Raw genomic sequence first — 17,676 nt, forward strand, 5'->3', positions numbered from 1 at the left:
TTATATATGTGTTGGAATCACATGTGACCAAGAACCTTAAAAGCCATGACAGACTTAAGTATAAGTCATCCCAAGTGAGGACATAACTAAGCCTAATTAGAACTTAACCTGGCTACTGCTGTAAAAACCAAAAATGTCTCCATAAATGCATTAACAACAAAAGGAGAGTTAAGGAGAATCTCCATCCTTTATTGGATATGAGTGGAAATATGGTGACAAAGAATGAGGAAAAGGCTGAGGTACTTAATGTCTTCTTTGCCTCAGTCTTTAATAGTAAGACCAGTTACTCTCTGGGTAACAACCCCCATGGGCTGGAAGATGGGAAGGGAGAGCAGAAATGAAGTCCTTGCAATCCAAAGGGGAACGGTCAGTGACCTGCTACACCACTTAGACACACACAAATGTGGGGTCACCAACCCTGGAGTATTGAAAAGATGTGTAGATGTGGCACATAGGGAGATGATTTAGGTGGACTTGGCAGTGCTCAGTTAACAGTTGGACATGATGATCTTTGAGGTTCTTTCTAACCTAAATGATTGTCTGATTCTATAATTAATAAGCAGTTTGGTTTATATGCCTTTGGCAAATGGAACAGCAACATGCTGGTAATTGGCCATCTTGTGCACCAGATTGGATATACCTCTAAAAGCTAAATTATGCACGATGTTTTTGTTTGTTTTCCCTAATTTAGGGCACTTCCAGGGCTGCCAGATCTGCCAAAGTATACCATGCAGCATCATTCCCTGATTTTGGCACCAACGCACATCTTGGCGATGTTCTCTAGTTATAAAATGCCTGCCAAGGCTTTACCATATTAAATTGCAAAATGAAGGAGCCACTGGAATTGAGAACATATTCCTAGAGATCAGAGCTGCTCTGCCACTGCCCTGATGGTCACGGCTTCCCCACTGCTTGGGCACAGGGCCATTCCCCACCTTACCCCTGTATTGTATCCACTTACACATAGGCAGTAAACATTTGGCTGATTTCTGACATAATAAAACTTACCCAAGGAACTTGTTTTGTGATCTTCAAATGAAACTGTAAAATTTAGGGGTAGGACTTGATTTCCCTACTTATCCATTTTTCATTTCAACTTCTGGCAGCCAGTTGCAATTTTGAAGTATAAACAGACACAAACATATTTTGTCTTTCTGCTTTCACAATAGCTGTGATTATATTGGGTTTCTACTGTCTTCAGAATAAAACATATCAACTGATTTTATGTAGCAGTAGACTGGAACTTAATCTTTGCAGTCTTTGTTACTTTCTTCATATTTTCTTTGTTACGTTGCTAGGAATTTATAAATCCCTTCCATCTCCAGAATCATGTCTTGCTGTCTCTGTTTGTCTGAAATAGTAGGGTGTGAGTTAAAAAAGTTGCTGCAAGAACCTGAAAACTTATGAGAATTATGTTTGCCTTATATTCAAGGTACAGTCATCAGTAGCAGTGGGTACACCTGACTACATCTCTCCTGAGATCCTGCAAGCAATGGAGGATGGAATGGGGAAATACGGGCCTGAATGTGACTGGTGGTCACTGGGTGTCTGCATGTATGAAATGCTGTATGGGGAAACACCCTTCTATGCAGAGTCACTAGTGGAAACCTATGGGAAGATTATGAACCATGAAGTAAGAGCTATATTACATCTCTTGCATTTTCACAGAGTTTATAGTGTTTACAGAGAAACTTATCACTTGAAGATGTTGAAGTGATAGTAGTTCTTTTTCACAGTGTTTTAGAGTCATGTTATGTAGGTTTGTTGGTTCAAGTTTTATGAATGTTTGGTTCTCTGAACTGCAGAAATTTAATTCTTTGACAAATCGAAATTTTTCTCTAAATGCTGATGTTGTGCTTTTTGGAAAATCTACGCAGTCATCACAAAGTCAAAATTAAAAGCTGCTCTTGTATTAGGCCCAATGCAAGTTTCCTCTGGACTGTGCAGGAGAAATGAAGTAATGCATTATTTACACAGCTGTGCACATTCTCTGTCACACTGATAACAGTACCAAAAAGTCAACAGGCAAGTCAATCATTGTAGACATGAGCTGCATGAAGAACCTGAGGTCAGGTGTTTGCCCAGGGTCAGAACAGTAAAGAAGAGCTGGAACTTGTTGGTGCATTTTGAACGTTACAGAGTGAGAATAAAACAGTTCATAGAGTCCTTTCAAGAGCTGTATTAGAAGGATATGTTTATGTGCAAACTCATTCCAGGTAGCCAGAAGCTGTTGCAATAGGGTTACTACTGCATTTTCTTCTCCCCAGAGTGAGTGTACTTTACTGGGGTTTACAGTGCTGACTCTCACAGCGAGGCAGTGATGGATAAGACATGAAATCCTTGCCAGAGCTGACACCCTTGCTGTGATGAATATTAATATCTCTCTTGCTTTAATTCCTTCAATGCGTGAACTGACTGCAAATGTAACCAGTGTGAACTGTGGCTACCTGGCTCTTAAACTACTTGGGAGGAAATTTGAAGCTGCTGTCCTGCAAACTTAATATTTTAATCTCACTTGGACACACAGTCAATATGATTGTATGTTTTCCATTGGAGGTTTTTAAGTTTAATTTCATTTATGCTGGTTTGGTCCTTAATGATCTCATTTTTAAACTTGAAAAGTTGTATTATAAATATGTACTTGTATATATATCTGTCAGCAACCTGATCTATTGGCTGGCATCCCTGCCCATGAAAGGGGAGTCGAAACTAGAATAAAGCTGAAACTTTAAGGTCCCTTCCAACCCAAACCATTCTATGATTCTATATGTATAAATATGCTATTTTCTTTTACTGGAAAACAAACAAACCAACCAACTATACAAACATCAAAAAGCCCTTATTGACAGTACAGTGGTGGTAGTAGTAGCAAGCTAAAATACAAATAAAGGTTTCCCAATTTTTTCTATCTAGAGTACTTTTAGTTGTTAGTGGTAATTGCAATTTTTAGATCTTATGTTTGTTTATGATAATATAAATATTTTCTGAATGTAGATTTAATTTTGGTAAGAAAAACAGGTGTTTAACCTACAAATTAGAAAAATACATCCTTAAATATAACAACATTTGGTAAAGAATTAACTACCATCATGGGGTTTTAAGGGCTGAAATTAATTAAATCTCAAAAAATACATCTTCAAGAGATCAATGAACCTCTGACTAAGAATACCGGTGGGGACCTGTCTTTATTGTATAGTCTTTATTATATTGTAGTGTGTTAAGATTCTGGTATGTCTTAAAAAAAAGTTCACTTTTCCCAACAGAGTTACTGTAACCACAGTTAATTTAAAACATATCTGTATTAAAGAAATTGAAAAATGATTTCTTGTCCTCAAAATCCATTTTAATACAAAAAGTCTATCACTGAATGTATTGAATTGTGCTCTGTCACTGCTCGCTGGAACTAGAACAGAATTTGACTATTCATTTCCAGTTTTACTAGCATGTTCTTTTTGAAACTACTGTTGGAAGTTACAGAATAGATTCCTTCTCTAAAAACTTCTCTTACTTGTTTGTTTTGTTTGTGGTTGTTTTGTTTTTTTTTGTAGGAACGATTTCAGTTTCCATCCCATGTTACAGATGTATCTGAAGAAGCAAAAGATCTTATTCAGCGACTTATCTGCAGCAGGGAGCGTAGACTGGGACAGAATGGAATAGAGGATTTTAAGTCTCATGCATTTTTTGAAGGACTTAATTGGGATAACATCCGAAACCTAGAAGCACCTTACATTCCAGAAGTTAGCAGTCCTTCTGACACCTCAAACTTCGATGTAGATGATGATGTACTAAGAAATCCAGTGAGTCTTTGTTTTTAAATATTACTAATGGAAGTGTGCAACCTTGCTGCACTGTAAGGTAGTAGTGAGAAATTATTTCAAAATAAATAATGTGAGAGATGAAAAATAAGTCACTTCAAATGTGAAAATTCAGGTTTTTTCATCTCTTTGATGTTTTGGGTTATCAGAAGTCATGAGCTGCTTTTGTAGGTGGTAGCACTTGCCAATATGTACTGTTGTTACATGGTCAGTCAAAATTAAAACATATTTAGGTGGGGAAAAAAACCCCTTAGTTGCCCTTTCAGTTTACCTTTACAAGGAGCTTAGTATTTGAGTTTATTCCTTTTCAAAGGTGAAAAACTATCTGTCTTTAGAAATGCACATACATTCTCCACGCAGCTTGCAATCACGGCTGTCCAGGTGAGAGGACTCACACTGCTACTCCACTCACTTAGGAACCGGGAGGTTGGTTTTTGGAGTAGGGAGCATTGGAGTTCTGCTCCTCCATTTCTGTTGTGCCATAGTTCGCAAATGTGTCAGGAAGAGCAGAGAGCTTTTGTGGTAATTTGTTCATCAGCTTGTATTCCAAGAAATAAAGAGCTGTTGGAACGTTTTTTGATTACATGTCCGACAGCAACTAGAATGCTAAAACTAACAGCATGCATTTTGGTGCCAGGTCACTTTTAATTAGGAACTTGATATTTTGGGTTTTCTTTTAGTGGGTGGATTGTGCTTTCAACTTGTTGAAATGCTGCCCTTTCAAGTGCCAGATCAAGAGGCTCCTAAATTCAGGTCATTATATTAAGTGACCTGATCTGAAATAAAGCTTGTTCAGGGACAATGGAGCATAACTGCCAATTGTCAGTAGGTGTACTAAGAAAAGGATTTCCACTAGCTGTCTGTCTTGTAGCTGTTGAGGCTTAGTCAAATGCCTTTCACTCTGTATGGGTTCTCCTTTGGTTTTTCATGCATGTTGTTTTCATGCAGGAAGTGGTGCCACCAAGTTCTCATACAGGCTTTTCTGGATTGCATTTACCGTTCGTTGGGTTTACATACACAACTGATAGGTAAGCAAAGGATTTGTTCTTCCTTAAACTTGTTTCCCAAATGCAACTAATTCTGGGAAATTCTCATTTTTATAAATATGTAGAAAGGTTGATGTCCACAGGTATACCTCTGGATAAAACTGTATCTTTTTTTTTTTCCCCCCTTTAAATGTCTGAACATATTTTGATTATGCTTGCCAAGATTAGACGCTTTTGTATTTACTATTTTATCTATTTGAAATGAAAGAAAGTTAAGGGACGAGATGTGTCAATTGCAGTTGGATATAAACTTGCTGTCCTTGCATTTGTGAGGCTCAGAGCAAGTACTGTCCCCGCTGGACATCTTCCAGGAGGAACTGTTTAGGATTATCTCATTGTTCCGATGTCCTGCTGGTAGACCAAGTTAACACAGAGGATTCTGAGCATGGACAGAGTGTCTCACTTTGCACATCTTTGAAATGGCCTCCGTGTAGAGAGATCTCCCTGAGATCTCTCAAACATGTTTTTGTCTCTGATCTTAAGGTATTTTGCGCTGTTTGTTACTTTATTATTTCTCTTTGCTGGGGTTTGTTACGCTGTAAACCCAAAATACACATCTCATCCTTTTCAGAGTGAGATCATCTGCCTTCACTGAAATCCATCTTTGTCATGCTTTAAACTAAACTTTGAGGTTTGTCCCTCAGCTATCTCAGTGCAGGTACACTTACCGGCTTTCTTCTCTGCCAGGTAATAGTAACCTTTGGCACGGGAGAGTTAACATTTCCAGTCATGTAGGTAGTTTGTAAAGTGAATTGTGCTTCTGCATTACCGAATTCCTGCATGCAGTTATCTTAATTCTACAGCAGCATGGACAGTAGCTAGGGAATAGTAACTTTACTCTGGCAGTTGTCTCTACAGTAACAATTACTGCATTAATTGTTCTTGTAAATTTAAGGTGCCCATTTGGTGGAATCCCAGCATGTCACTGCTATAGACTGCTGTGCGTATTTATTAAAATGTTCTAACTTATGTAATTTTTTTCAGCTCTTTATCTGATAGAGGCACTTTAAAGAGTGTGATGCAGTCTGACACTGTAACCAAAGATGCAGATGTACAACGTGACTTAAAGAACACTTCACAAATAGAAGGCTATGAAAAGAAAATACGGAAATTAGAGCAAGAAAAGCAGGATTTGAACAGAAAACTGCAAGGTTAGTGGTTTATATTTGTTTGGATTCTTAGTTCTGGTCATTGGAATGTATTTTATTGAAAATATTTCCCTTTCTTTTCTGATTTTAAGAATCTACACAGACAGTGCAGAACCTCCAAGGTCCAATGTGTATTACAGTAAATACAAGCCGAGATAAGGAGATTAAAAAATTAAATGAAGAAATTGAACGGTTGAAGAACAAATTAACAGGTAAGCCTCTGGCATGGTAATTATAGAAATGCAGTTTATTTTGCTACTCCTAGTAACGTGATGTGCTGTGTTTTTGCAATAAGTAGAATTAATGTTCTTGAGGTACTTAAAAGAGTTTTTTTAATCCTCCTTCAATATTAAGTGGCATTTCAGTTTTTCCAGGTGAGTGCTTAACTACTTCTTCCACTTGCTTGGCCTGATAGCATATACTAGAATGGGAAGTCTAGAGTACAGTAAATTGTGTGGATGGATTCAGTTAAATATTTTGTGTGATGTTTGTTTCCTTAAAAATCTCAGGAGATTATGTTCTTTTACTCCTCCTTTTTGAGGGGAACACTGTTTTGGAGGAGTTTTACTTGGAGGTAGGTGTAACAGACAGGGGAGAGAGAAGTCTGGTTGCTCTTTAGTAACATTAGGGAATAGATAGGGGGATGTGTAATAATAGTTCACATTTAAATATTTCTGAGCTCCTGCTCCCTTTGTGTTTCTGTTTGGTGATGCATTAATTAGGAATCACTGAGCATTGCAGAAAAACAAATACTGGCATCTGTCCTGAGGGAAGACTGACTCATCCATATCACTGAAAATCTGTTGCTTGACAATGCTATTAGTTTATCCATACAAGCCTCCTGTTAGCACCTAATTTTTAAGTGGGAATCAGTGATAAACAAAATGTTAGTTTTGAATCCTAATGATTTGGCTGAGAGTTTTATAGGGGCCTGTAGTATAGCATATGTGAGTTCAGATGCAGAGTTGCTGATGCTGATTTTTTTTTTTAATTTTTTTCCCCCCTTAGTTTGGCAATATACCACTTTTGTAGGTGTAAGCATTGCAGAAATCAGTTCAGATCTCCTACACAGATTATACTTCCAAAAAAAGCTATTCTTGTGTATTCTGAAATTAGATTTGAATCTAACAATAGTTAGATTAAGGTGCTACTTCTGCAAATGGTTGAGGTTTATCTAGCTCTTCAACCAATGTTAAATATAAATTCTAGCAGTATGTCCTGATTTAAAAAGAAGTAGCATTGGTTCATGTAGGGTGGGAGGAAGTTTGTGCAGGAGTGAGGAAAGGAATAATGCTTCAAGCTTCCAGCAGTGCTTGGGATTCCTGAATACATGGGTCCAGTTTCGTGTTCTGCCACAGACATCAGTGAAACTTGAGGGAGACAGTTATTCCCTGTGCAATTTCTTATTTATTTGTTTAGTAGTTAAAACCAAATGGAGAATGGTGGTTCATTTTCTTTCCAGTTCTAAGACTGAGCAGAAATATATATAGAGGTGACTAGTGGCTTGGGGGTTTTTTTGCACTTAAAAGCGTTAATTTCAAGTCAAATTTGTTCATTTTTCTTTGATAGTAAAGAGAGAACAAAATGCCAGCAATATGGGCAATACAGTCTCCAGCTTACCTCATCCAGGATAGTTTTTCATTCCCAGACTATTACTTCTTATCTAGTCTAGAAAATAAATAGTCCTTGCCTGTCTGGCTGAATGCACTAATGACTGACTGTAGCCTTTCTTGTCACATAGGGAAAACTATTTAGGAAACACATTACTAGAACTAGAATTGGAACAACTCTAATTTATTTTAATGTTTTCAAGGGCTAGAAGTTGCATTCCTCAAAAGCAAAACCAAACCCTGTGCTAAGGCTTTTTCACTTAGAGATCACAATCTTTGGGAGAACTTCTTTAAGGGGGGGAAGGAAATCAAATTGTTTTGAGGTATCAATGCCCCAAAATGACCTCACACAGTCTAAAATGCAAGGAAGTTGATTTTCCGGGCAAAGTGATGCCAATTTGTATGAGTGATATTGCTTGTTTTATTGGTGTTAATTTGGGACCAGTTACCTTTAATATGTATTCATCTACAGATGTAAGTAAACTGGAAGCACAGCTTGCAGATGCAGTGGCTTTTCGACAGGAACATGAGGACTCCATACACAAGTTGAAAGGACTAGAAAAACAGTGCAGAGTACTGCGGCAAGAGAAGGAGGACCTTCATAAGGTATTGATCCAAAGACAGATACTTTTAAAAATGATCATATAAAGTAGATATAGAATAGTTATGTTGTGATTGGCGATGTTAGTGTTTTAAATGCTGGTTTTTAGAACTGTACTGAGATGTTAGGGAACCTGTTCTGCAGTACAGTAGATTCTCAAAGTATCACTCATTCTCTTTTGGAAGTTGATGGGCTTCTTATTTCAGATGTGTTCTGCTGGATAGACCAACAGCTAAAGAATGGTTTTAATTAAACTGTTTAATTATTCTTAACTGTTTCAATAGAAATCTGAGAGCAATCAAGAGAGACTTCAGAGCACTGGGATGACATGTTGAGTCACATAGGAATTACTACTTCTCTCCCCAAAGAGGGGGTGGGATAAATAGCAAACTTGTAACAGATTCAACCAGGTCAAGAGCTGGGTCCTGCGCTTAGGTAGTGACAACCCCTTGCAGTGCCCAGGCTTGGGGCAAAGCATCTGAAAATCTGCCCTGCAGAAAAGGCCCTGGAGGTCCTGTCAGCAGTGGCTGAACATGAACCAGCAGTGTGCCCAGATGGCCAAGAAGGCCAATGGCATCCTGGCCTGTGTCAGCAATAGTGTGGCCAGCAGGACCAGGGCAATGGCTGTTGCTCTTTACTTGACATTGGTGAGGCTACACCTTGAGTAGTGTCCAGTTCTGAGCCCCTCGCTGTAAGAGAGACACTGAGGTTCTGGAATGAGTCCAGGGAAGGGCGACAAAGAAGCTGAAGGGTCTGGAGCGCAAGTCCTATGAGGCCTTGGGCAGCTGAGGGAGCTGTGATTGTTTTGTCTGGAGAAAAGGAGGCTCAGGGAAGACATTGCTCGACTGCCTGAAAGGAGGTTGAAGTAAAGTGAGGGTAGGTCTCTTCTCCCAAGTAACAAATGACAGGATGAGAGGAAATAGCCTCAAGTTGAACCAGGGAAGATTTAGATTGGATATTAGGAAAAATTTCTTCACTGAAAGAATTGTCAAACATTGGAACAGGCTGCCCAGGGAAGTGGTGGAGTTACTATCCCTGGAGGTATTTGAAAGATATGGAGATGTGGCACTTAGGGACATGGTTTAGTGGTGGGCTGAGCAATGCTGGGTTAACAGTTGGACTCAGTGATCTTAAAGGTCTTCTCCAGCTTAAATTATACTATGATTCTATGATAACATACACAGGAGTTAAACTCATATATATATGTGTGTATCTATATATACACACACACATATATATATGTGTCCATATTTTTATATTTATATCAAAGAGTTAATAGAGCTAAGTCACTGCTCCAGCTTGAGCCCACTTACTCTTTGTTAGACCAAAAGGTTAATTACTGCTTAAGACTGATGATGATTTTTACGAAATTGCTGAGTTTGTTTGCTGCTGTGTAAATTATACCTTTGTTTGCTTCCTAAAATTTAGCAGTTTTTAGTTTAAATCAGCAAAATGTTTTGCAGTAAAGTAAATAGGGAGTTGTATATACTACATACCACTTTCAATAATATTGAAAAAATTCTATCTCTATGGGAATCACTAGTTTTGGAAAAACCTATCAGCCATATTGTTCGTGGGCATTCATATGAATCCAGAAGTAATCCATGGGCCAAAATCTCTGGGCTGTTTGTACCTTAGAATTTAACAGTCTCTCTTCTGTCTGTTAACCAGAATGTATGAGTAGCAGAAAAGGCTACACCAAAGGTAGTCTTGGAGCTGCCACACTAGAAACAGAGTAATGGCTGTCTTGGCATGTCACTGCAGCTGCTTAGCCAGAAAAAAATCCCAAACAATTGTGTAAATTAAGGATTAGAAATAATATTTAGAAGTTATGTGAGGTGGTTGAGCTTTCAAGTCATGCTTATGTAGGTCCGGTTTCTTTCTTCTTGGAAAGAATACATGGAGTTCAAATTACTCTTTTTATTACATTTTTTATTTAAACCAGCAACTTGTAGAAGCTTCAGAGAGATTAAAGGCGCAGTCCAAAGAATTGAGGGATGCCCACCAGCAGAGAAAGTTGGCTGTGCAGGAGTTCTCCGAGCTCAGTGAGAGGATGGGAGACCTGCGGTCTCAAAAGCAGAAGCTGTCCCGGCAACTTCGCGACAAAGAGGAGGAGTTGGAAGTGAGCATGCAGAAAATTGATGCTCTGCGACAGGACGTCCGTAAATCCGAGAAGATAAGGAAAGAGGTAGCTTGATAAAACAACCCGCAGTAACATGTTCAGCTGCTGCTTATCAGGATCTCCTATCCGATTGTATTGAAAAACTGGGAGTGTCTTCTGGGTTTTCTTGGGGATTTTTTTGTTTGTTTGTTTGTATTCAGACTGATTTAAATCTGGAGGAAGCTGTTTTTAATACATGCCCAGGTTATTAGTTCTTGTGTTTTGATTCTTGTAGACTCAGAGTCAGCTTGAAACCTAGAAAACTCAATGACTCCTTCATGTGCTTTGAGGTTGTAGTATTCTAAGTTCACTGGTTTTTTTAACTGAATGTTTCTCTTCTGAGCTGAAGAGAGGAATAGTGATACAGATATGTGATTTTCCTTCCTCTGTAGTTAGTCATTGTAAGAATATCTGTAATATCTTTAAACAAATTAATTTCCAATTATTATTCAAGGCAATTTATAGTTTTACATAAGATGAAGTGGATAAACAGAAAAGGGCATAAGAAAAAGCTACTGTGGTTAATCCAGAGTGTTTTAATCACTGAAAAGTCATCATGTTTTATGTATTCTCTGAGTGAAGTGTAGAAGACAAATTCAAGAACTTTATAAACATTACTAGAAAACTTCTAGTAAATTGAGGGGCAGTCTATGAAAGTGTAATAAAAGATGAAGTTTCTCAGGCTTTTATCCATGAACAAGAAGTGGTAGATAACTGGGAACTGGAAAAGAGCTCTGGCATGTTGTCTCCAGAGCAGAGTGCAGCAGGCATTCAGGTGTTGTTCTTTATTCAGTTAAATGCTTCCATGCAGAGCTTTAAAATCTCCTTTGTTCTTAAAAATTCCTCTATACTCCCTTTCATAATAGATCAATCTTCTATTCAAAACATAGTCTAGAAGTTCATTATCTTGTCCCACAGTTCCAAGTACAACCCTTTTAAAAACAACTTTGCTAGTTTAATTTGAACACAGAAAACCAATTTTTACTCTTCCTGTCAGGTTTTGAAACTGTGTCACTATTGTTTGAAATGCAAGTTGCCTTAGTTGCTGCTAAATCTAAATTGTCTTTCTGATAAGCTTTCTGAAGTCAATAAATGGATGATCAAGCTTATTTGTTCCATAATTGCAAGGCAAAGATGTTCAGTGTTCATATTTGAAGTATTTTGCAGTAATTTGTGTCAAAGGTTGAGATTTTTAAGCTGCCTTACTAGATACTGAGGCATAGAGCTGACCTGTAAATGTGGAAGACTTTCTTCTTTCACAACTGCAGTGACGTCCTAGTGCCATTTCCTTCTCTTTGCTTTAATGGAAGCTGTGCAGTTATCCCTGAATGAGTTTGATGTAGTTCATATCAGTACAAAGAGTCATAAAATAATAGTTTTGCTGCATGAGACAGATGGATGCCTGAATCACTGAAGGCAAAACAATTATCATGACATTCTGAGATGATTGTTATAGTGGTGTAACTTAAAATAGAAATAAATAAAACTTGCTACTAGTCCATATGGAGGAAAGGAAATGAATGATACAGATAGTGCTATCCTGGGTTGAAATGACTTAAAATTACTTGTTACAGCTGGAAGCCCAACTTGAAGAAGTTGTAGCAGAAGCATCAAAAGAACGCAAGCTTCGTGAGCACAGTGAGGTTTTCTCCAAACAACTGGAAAATGAACTGGAAGCTCTAAAGGTTACATGTTTTTTGACAAATATTTACTCATGGCCCAGGAGCTGCAGTAGTTTTGCTTACTCAATTGTTGATAGCAGTGGGAGACTTGAAAACTACAGCATTACTAGAAACCTGACCTAACCTGTCCAGATTTATTTGCCTTTTTTGCTTGAAAGACTTCAGTCATTGGACACTAATGTCTTGAAAATGCCCAGTTTATATAAATTCTAATCAGATAACAGAACGTGGTCCATTTATTATCTCTGCAACCCATTTCAACCCCTTATTAGGGTCATGTAAGCAGAGCAGTTTCTTGGGGCTTAATACTTGGAGACAGGTACCTTTTAAATCACTTGGTGCCCAAATAAAAATTTTTCAAAATTGCCACAGTTGGACAATTCTGACTTTAAAGAATATTCCCAAAATAAAAAGGTCATGGCCTCTTCCTGATGGTTTCTCCTCTTCTTCTGCAGCTGAAGCAGGGAGGCCGGGCAGCTGGTGCCACACTAGAACATCAGCAGGAACTTTCCAAAATTAAGTCTGAGCTGGAAAAGAAAATCTTATTTTATGAAGAGGAGTTGGTCCGACGAGAAGCATCACATGTTTTAGAAGTAAAAAATGTGAAAAAGGAAGTACATGATTCAGAGAGCCATCAGCTTGCACTGCAGAAAGAGATCATGATACTGAAGGATAAACTAGAGAAAACAAAGAGAGAGAGGTAGGCTTTTGGACATGATTTCTTAACTATGGATTTCTTTTTGTTGTGTGCATATTGCATTGCAAAGGTACCTTTGCAGGCTGCTATTTCACCTGAACTCTGTTTATTCCCTTTCAAAAATCCCACAGGTTTAGCAGTGTTAAACTGTTTCTATTTCTTGTCCTTCTCCTTAGGCACAGTGAAATGGAGGAAGCAGTAGGAACAATGAAAGAGAAATATGAGCGTGAAAGATCTATGCTCTTGGAAGATAACAAAAAGCTAACAACAGAAAATGAGAGGGTAATTATTTTAGGAAACATTTTTAAGCAAAATTTAATTCTTACATCATTAGTCTCTGGTGTTGAAGTAGTCTACTCACTGATCAGAACAGGATCTATGAACATTCAGGCACTATCTGAATAAAACAAATGTCATTTTCACCATATAAATGTCAGAGATTTGGCTACATAGTAACTTTAGCATCTTAGTACTGCTCTTTGTGGAATTGATTCCCACAGTTCAGATTACACCATCCACTGATTTCTTCATGAAGGCTGCTCAGAGAGGGAAGCATTGACAGACTGCCCGCCTTCCTGATGGCTTACAGTTAAACCTCGTTCCTCTCTGACCTCTACACTTGCATTTTCTTTTCCTTTGTTTTAGATTATTTTGTGTGAACTGGCAGTTCCACAATAAAGAACACCTTCCAGTCCTTTGCTCTGTATTAGAGCTCCCAGATAGCCCAAGGTGGTCTTGTTTGCTCAGATTCTATAGCTGTGTAGACATACACATATATAAAAAGTCTGGAACTGACGTAAGTCACAAGTGAAACTAATCTCTTGTTTCAGCTCTGCTCCTTTGTGGACAAACTAACAGCACAGAACAGACAGCTGGAAGATGAGCTTCAAGATCTAGCAGCAAAGAAGGAGTCTGTTGCTCACTGGGAAGCTCAGATTGCAGAAATTATTCAATGGTATGTGCTGTTTAGAGATCCAGATATGGCCATTTTCAACTTCTGAAATATTGATTGGCTTCTGTTTTGTGTTTTGTTTTTTTTTTTTTTAAATGTATAGCTAGGCCCTCTCTCTGTGTCTGAGATGAACAAAAGCATGGTGTTGATTTTATTGACATTGTCAGATGCCACTGCAACATGTACAAAGGAGAAAGTTTTGGTGTCATCTCTAAAGTGATTATTAAATCATCCAATTTTGATAAATTAAGTCAGGAAGATGGTCATGATTTTAAAGGTCCATGTTAGCATATAAAACCTCACTAGCTGTACACTTGGACTTACTTCCTAGGTCTGTTCTTCCCTCTCTAATTCACTGTTTTAGCAATCTGTGTGCAAGTATTTCAGCATGCAAAACAAAAGGACTGGAAGGTAGCCCTTATAAAAACTGAACAGTAATATGCAGATCATGTTCCAAACTATAACAGTGAATCTCTGCAGAACTCTTGCTGATGGCGAAAGGGAAACTTAAGTTTCCCTAGCAACTGCCACAATCAAGAAAATCAGATAAAAGAAAAATCTAAAGTAGGCAATCTAAGATGTATTCAGTTTTCTGTTGCTGGGAGAGTTTTCCCTGCTCTGTCCATTTCTGTTATATCCCTAAATCCAGTGACTCTGATAATTTGGTGGTACAGTATTTGGTGCTATGAACCATGAAACTGCTAAGTTACAGGTTTTTGTAATTGCACAACAGGGTAAGTGATGAGAAGGATGCTCGTGGCTATCTCCAGGCGTTAGCTTCCAAGATGACAGAAGAACTAGAATCATTGAGAAGTTCCAGTCTGGGGTCACGAACACTGGTAAGAAAATAGAAAGCATTCAGGTTGTTCTGGGGATGTCTGAGAAGCTACATTTTTAGTTTTGGCTACCTGTACGTAATCAGAATTTTTTTCTAATAAATCCCCTACTCTGCTTTCTGTTTTTTAGTTATTGCTTGCAAAATCCAATTAGGTAATCTGATCAGAATTTGATAATTACAGGGGGTAGCTGTTTCATACTAATATCTGCCATCACAAACTGCTTTAAACAGTACAGAGGAGAGAAGAAACAATAGCTTAAACCATTACAGGCGTACAGAAATGTACCTCACCATGTTAGATGCAACCGAATAATTTTAACTACTGTTACAGTGAGACAACAAAGTAAGTTTTCCTTAGTGAAAAGTACAAACTGATTGATACTGGCACAAACTAGGGACACGCTGAAAGCATGTAGCTTTATTTATTTGCAGAACAGTGAGACCTTATTCTATAGTTTACCCATATAGCAGTAACATGAATTCTCAAAAATAATCTGCAAATTAGAGGAGCTCTCATAAAGGAGTAGGGTTTCAAAGAGAAAAACACCCACAGAAGGAGAGGGAGAGTCATTTGCAACTTGGCATGGAATCCCACATCCCTAGCAATGCCAGTCAGCACGGGCTGCCATGCAGAGTCCATCTGCTGCTGGTTTGTACATTTAAGAAGTTACGCACCCTTCCAAACCTATGAATACCAGAGAAGAAGAGAAAATTATTACTTCTATGAGCTAACATTTGCTTACATCATCGAGAGGTGATTACAATATTGAGAGGTTTATTAGGAAGAAAGATCGGATCAAATGCAGTTGGCATTTTCATCTTAGCTACTGCCAGAACAAAGGATGCTGTCTGCTCTTATTACAGCTGGTTTTGTAACTGTTGCAGAACCTGATCTAAGGCAATTATTTCTCAACATAAAAAATGCCTCTCATTTTTCGTGACTGTTATTTGCAAGTTCATGTGTGACTGGAGAAGTATTCATTAGGGAATATCAGAAATGTAGTCCATACTGAAAAATGCCTGGAAAAGCTCAGAATTTTATCTTTTGGGGGTAGTAGGGTGGAATTGCGTGGTGTAAATTGCAAAAGTGTGGCATATGCTACTTTTAGCAAGCATAAGAATTGCTTAGGCAAACATTACAGGTATCTTGGGTATCTCAAGACCCGGATTCATTCTCTTTTTTTCTTTCCTTATGGTTTTGCTACTCTTGCTATGCTTTATATTAGCATGTTTTACATTAAATATTGATGTTTATCTCATGTCTAAAAGTCCATTATGTCACCGTGCAAGTTTTACACTCTCTTCTAGATTGGACAGGGAAAACTAACCATTTTCGATGGGTTCTCTTGGTTTGACTTCCATGCTTAGTGATCTAGCATTTTGGTTTCAGGCATATTGTGTTAATGGTCTAACTGCTATTAAAATAGCTCATTACTTCATTTTTTGTGTAATGAAGTCCGGCTATTGACTGATTTTCATGCAGCAGGTATCCTGTCCATTACTAATTAGAAGAGCCTTCTCTGAACCAATGTGAAAGCTGATTGATGTCTTTGGACAAGAACAGAAATATCCTTAGACAGGTGATACTAATATTCAGTAACTTATGCAACAGGATCCACTTTGGAAAGTGCGACGCAGTCAGAAGTTGGATATGTCAGCCAGGCTGGAATTACAGTCTGCCCTTGATGCAGAAATTCGTGCCAAACAACTGGTTCAGGAAGAGTTGCGAAAAGTTAAAGATGCAAACATATCTTTTGAAAGGTAATCAGACCTTTGGTTCTGTTTGGGTTTTAATACACTGATCTAAACTGCTGATTAGAATAGTAGCAACTTTCTTAAAATGGCCCCTTGTGCCTGGGATATTGGACTTTGCCAGAAAGATCCCATTCTACAGTCTACACATTTCTTCCATAGTCAAATGAGAACTGTAAAAATTTCTTCAAGTAAACATTTCACTGCTATACTGAGATATAAATCTTGGGTATCTGAGGAAAAAAAGCATAAGAGCAAATTCAAGGCAAATTCACTACCATTTATTAGACTAACTAGAGAGGCATGTCCTTGGGAATTAAGAATCAAATTGCTATTAGAATAATAGCACATATCTGCAATGATAGCAGAAGTTTCAAGTTTTAAATATCTACAGTTTTAAATATCTAGTTAAGTAGTGAGGTGCCTAGTCATGGGAAAAGTAAAATTAATCAACCTTAAAATAATCTCTTAAAAAAACCCCATGCTCCTCAAAAAAATAAAAAAGTCATTATCCGAAACTCTTGTGCACTGGCATTCCTGCTTTTGAGACATTTCAGATTGCATTTTGATCGTATTGTGTTACTTTAGTAAATTAAAGGAATCAGAAGCAAAAAATAGAGAACTGTTGGAAGAGATGGAAGGTTTGAAGAAAAAACTGGAAGAAAAATACAGAACAGATTCAGGTAATTAAAGTTACTGTGTTTTAACAGAGTTCTAACACCACCTGTGATGTTGCCTTTTAGCTAAGCCTGTTCTGCTTTTGGTTTTAGGTCTCAAACTTCCAGATTTTCAAGATTCCATTTTTGACTATTTCAACACCTCTCCTCTTACACGTGATTTGACTTTCAGAGTGAGTTATTACATAAAATAACTATAAAAATGTGATAACCAAATTATATTTTTGTTATGTTAAATTAACTCTTAGGCACTGTGTGGCACATTTGGATCTGGCATATTAGCCAAATAAGCGTGGCACAGAATTGGATGCCCAGTAGATGTCAGATTGCTTGGCATTTTGTAGAGAAGCTGGCACCTTTGGGAAATATTCTCAGAAGTTCACATTAATTATTTCCTATTCTAGCTTCTTTGTTTAGGTTAATATCAAACATTTGACTAAATGAAATATATTCAGGGTCTTTTGGAAATGCTGGCACACCCTGTTACAAATAAGGGATTAAATGCTTTGCAGTTGGAAGATGCTGATTATTACAAGGAAAAGTGTTCACACAGTTCAAGGAGTGTTTAAACAGATATGTAAAATTGTTGGCTCCAGATCTTAATGGAGTGGTTAGAGTAGAAGGAACTGGGAAGAGAATCAGAGGACCCACAGATGTTTGTATAATAAGTTTATCGTGACACACCCTGTGATCCTTA

The 17,676-nt window shown here is 37.8% G+C and overlaps 1 protein-coding gene across 6 annotated transcripts in view; it reads left to right on the forward strand.

Moving 5' to 3' along the window:
• Window positions 1-17,676, forward strand: part of CDC42BPB (CDC42 binding protein kinase beta) — a 95,322-nt gene that overhangs the window by 51,724 nt on the left and 25,922 nt on the right. For all 6 annotated transcript variants that reach the window (XM_050335421.1, XM_050335420.1, XM_050335423.1 and 3 more), the window contains exons 7-21: window positions 1,433-1,633; window positions 3,549-3,797; window positions 4,764-4,843; window positions 5,846-6,012; window positions 6,102-6,221; window positions 8,092-8,225; window positions 10,166-10,408; window positions 11,956-12,066; window positions 12,519-12,763; window positions 12,937-13,042; window positions 13,591-13,715; window positions 14,446-14,551; window positions 16,163-16,311; window positions 16,891-16,985; window positions 17,073-17,152. In XM_050335421.1, the coding sequence (XP_050191378.1) occupies window positions 1,433-1,633; window positions 3,549-3,797; window positions 4,764-4,843; window positions 5,846-6,012; window positions 6,102-6,221; window positions 8,092-8,225; window positions 10,166-10,408; window positions 11,956-12,066; window positions 12,519-12,763; window positions 12,937-13,042; window positions 13,591-13,715; window positions 14,446-14,551; window positions 16,163-16,311; window positions 16,891-16,985; window positions 17,073-17,152 (2,211 nt within the window). The remainder of the gene's footprint in view (window positions 1-1,432; window positions 1,634-3,548; window positions 3,798-4,763; window positions 4,844-5,845; window positions 6,013-6,101; window positions 6,222-8,091; window positions 8,226-10,165; window positions 10,409-11,955; window positions 12,067-12,518; window positions 12,764-12,936; window positions 13,043-13,590; window positions 13,716-14,445; window positions 14,552-16,162; window positions 16,312-16,890; window positions 16,986-17,072; window positions 17,153-17,676) is intronic.

This window comes from Myiozetetes cayanensis, unplaced genomic scaffold, assembly GCF_022539395.1.
Source record: "Myiozetetes cayanensis isolate MyiCay16 unplaced genomic scaffold, myiCay2020 scf6-25, whole genome shotgun sequence".
NCBI lineage: Eukaryota > Metazoa > Chordata > Aves > Passeriformes > Tyrannidae > Myiozetetes > Myiozetetes cayanensis.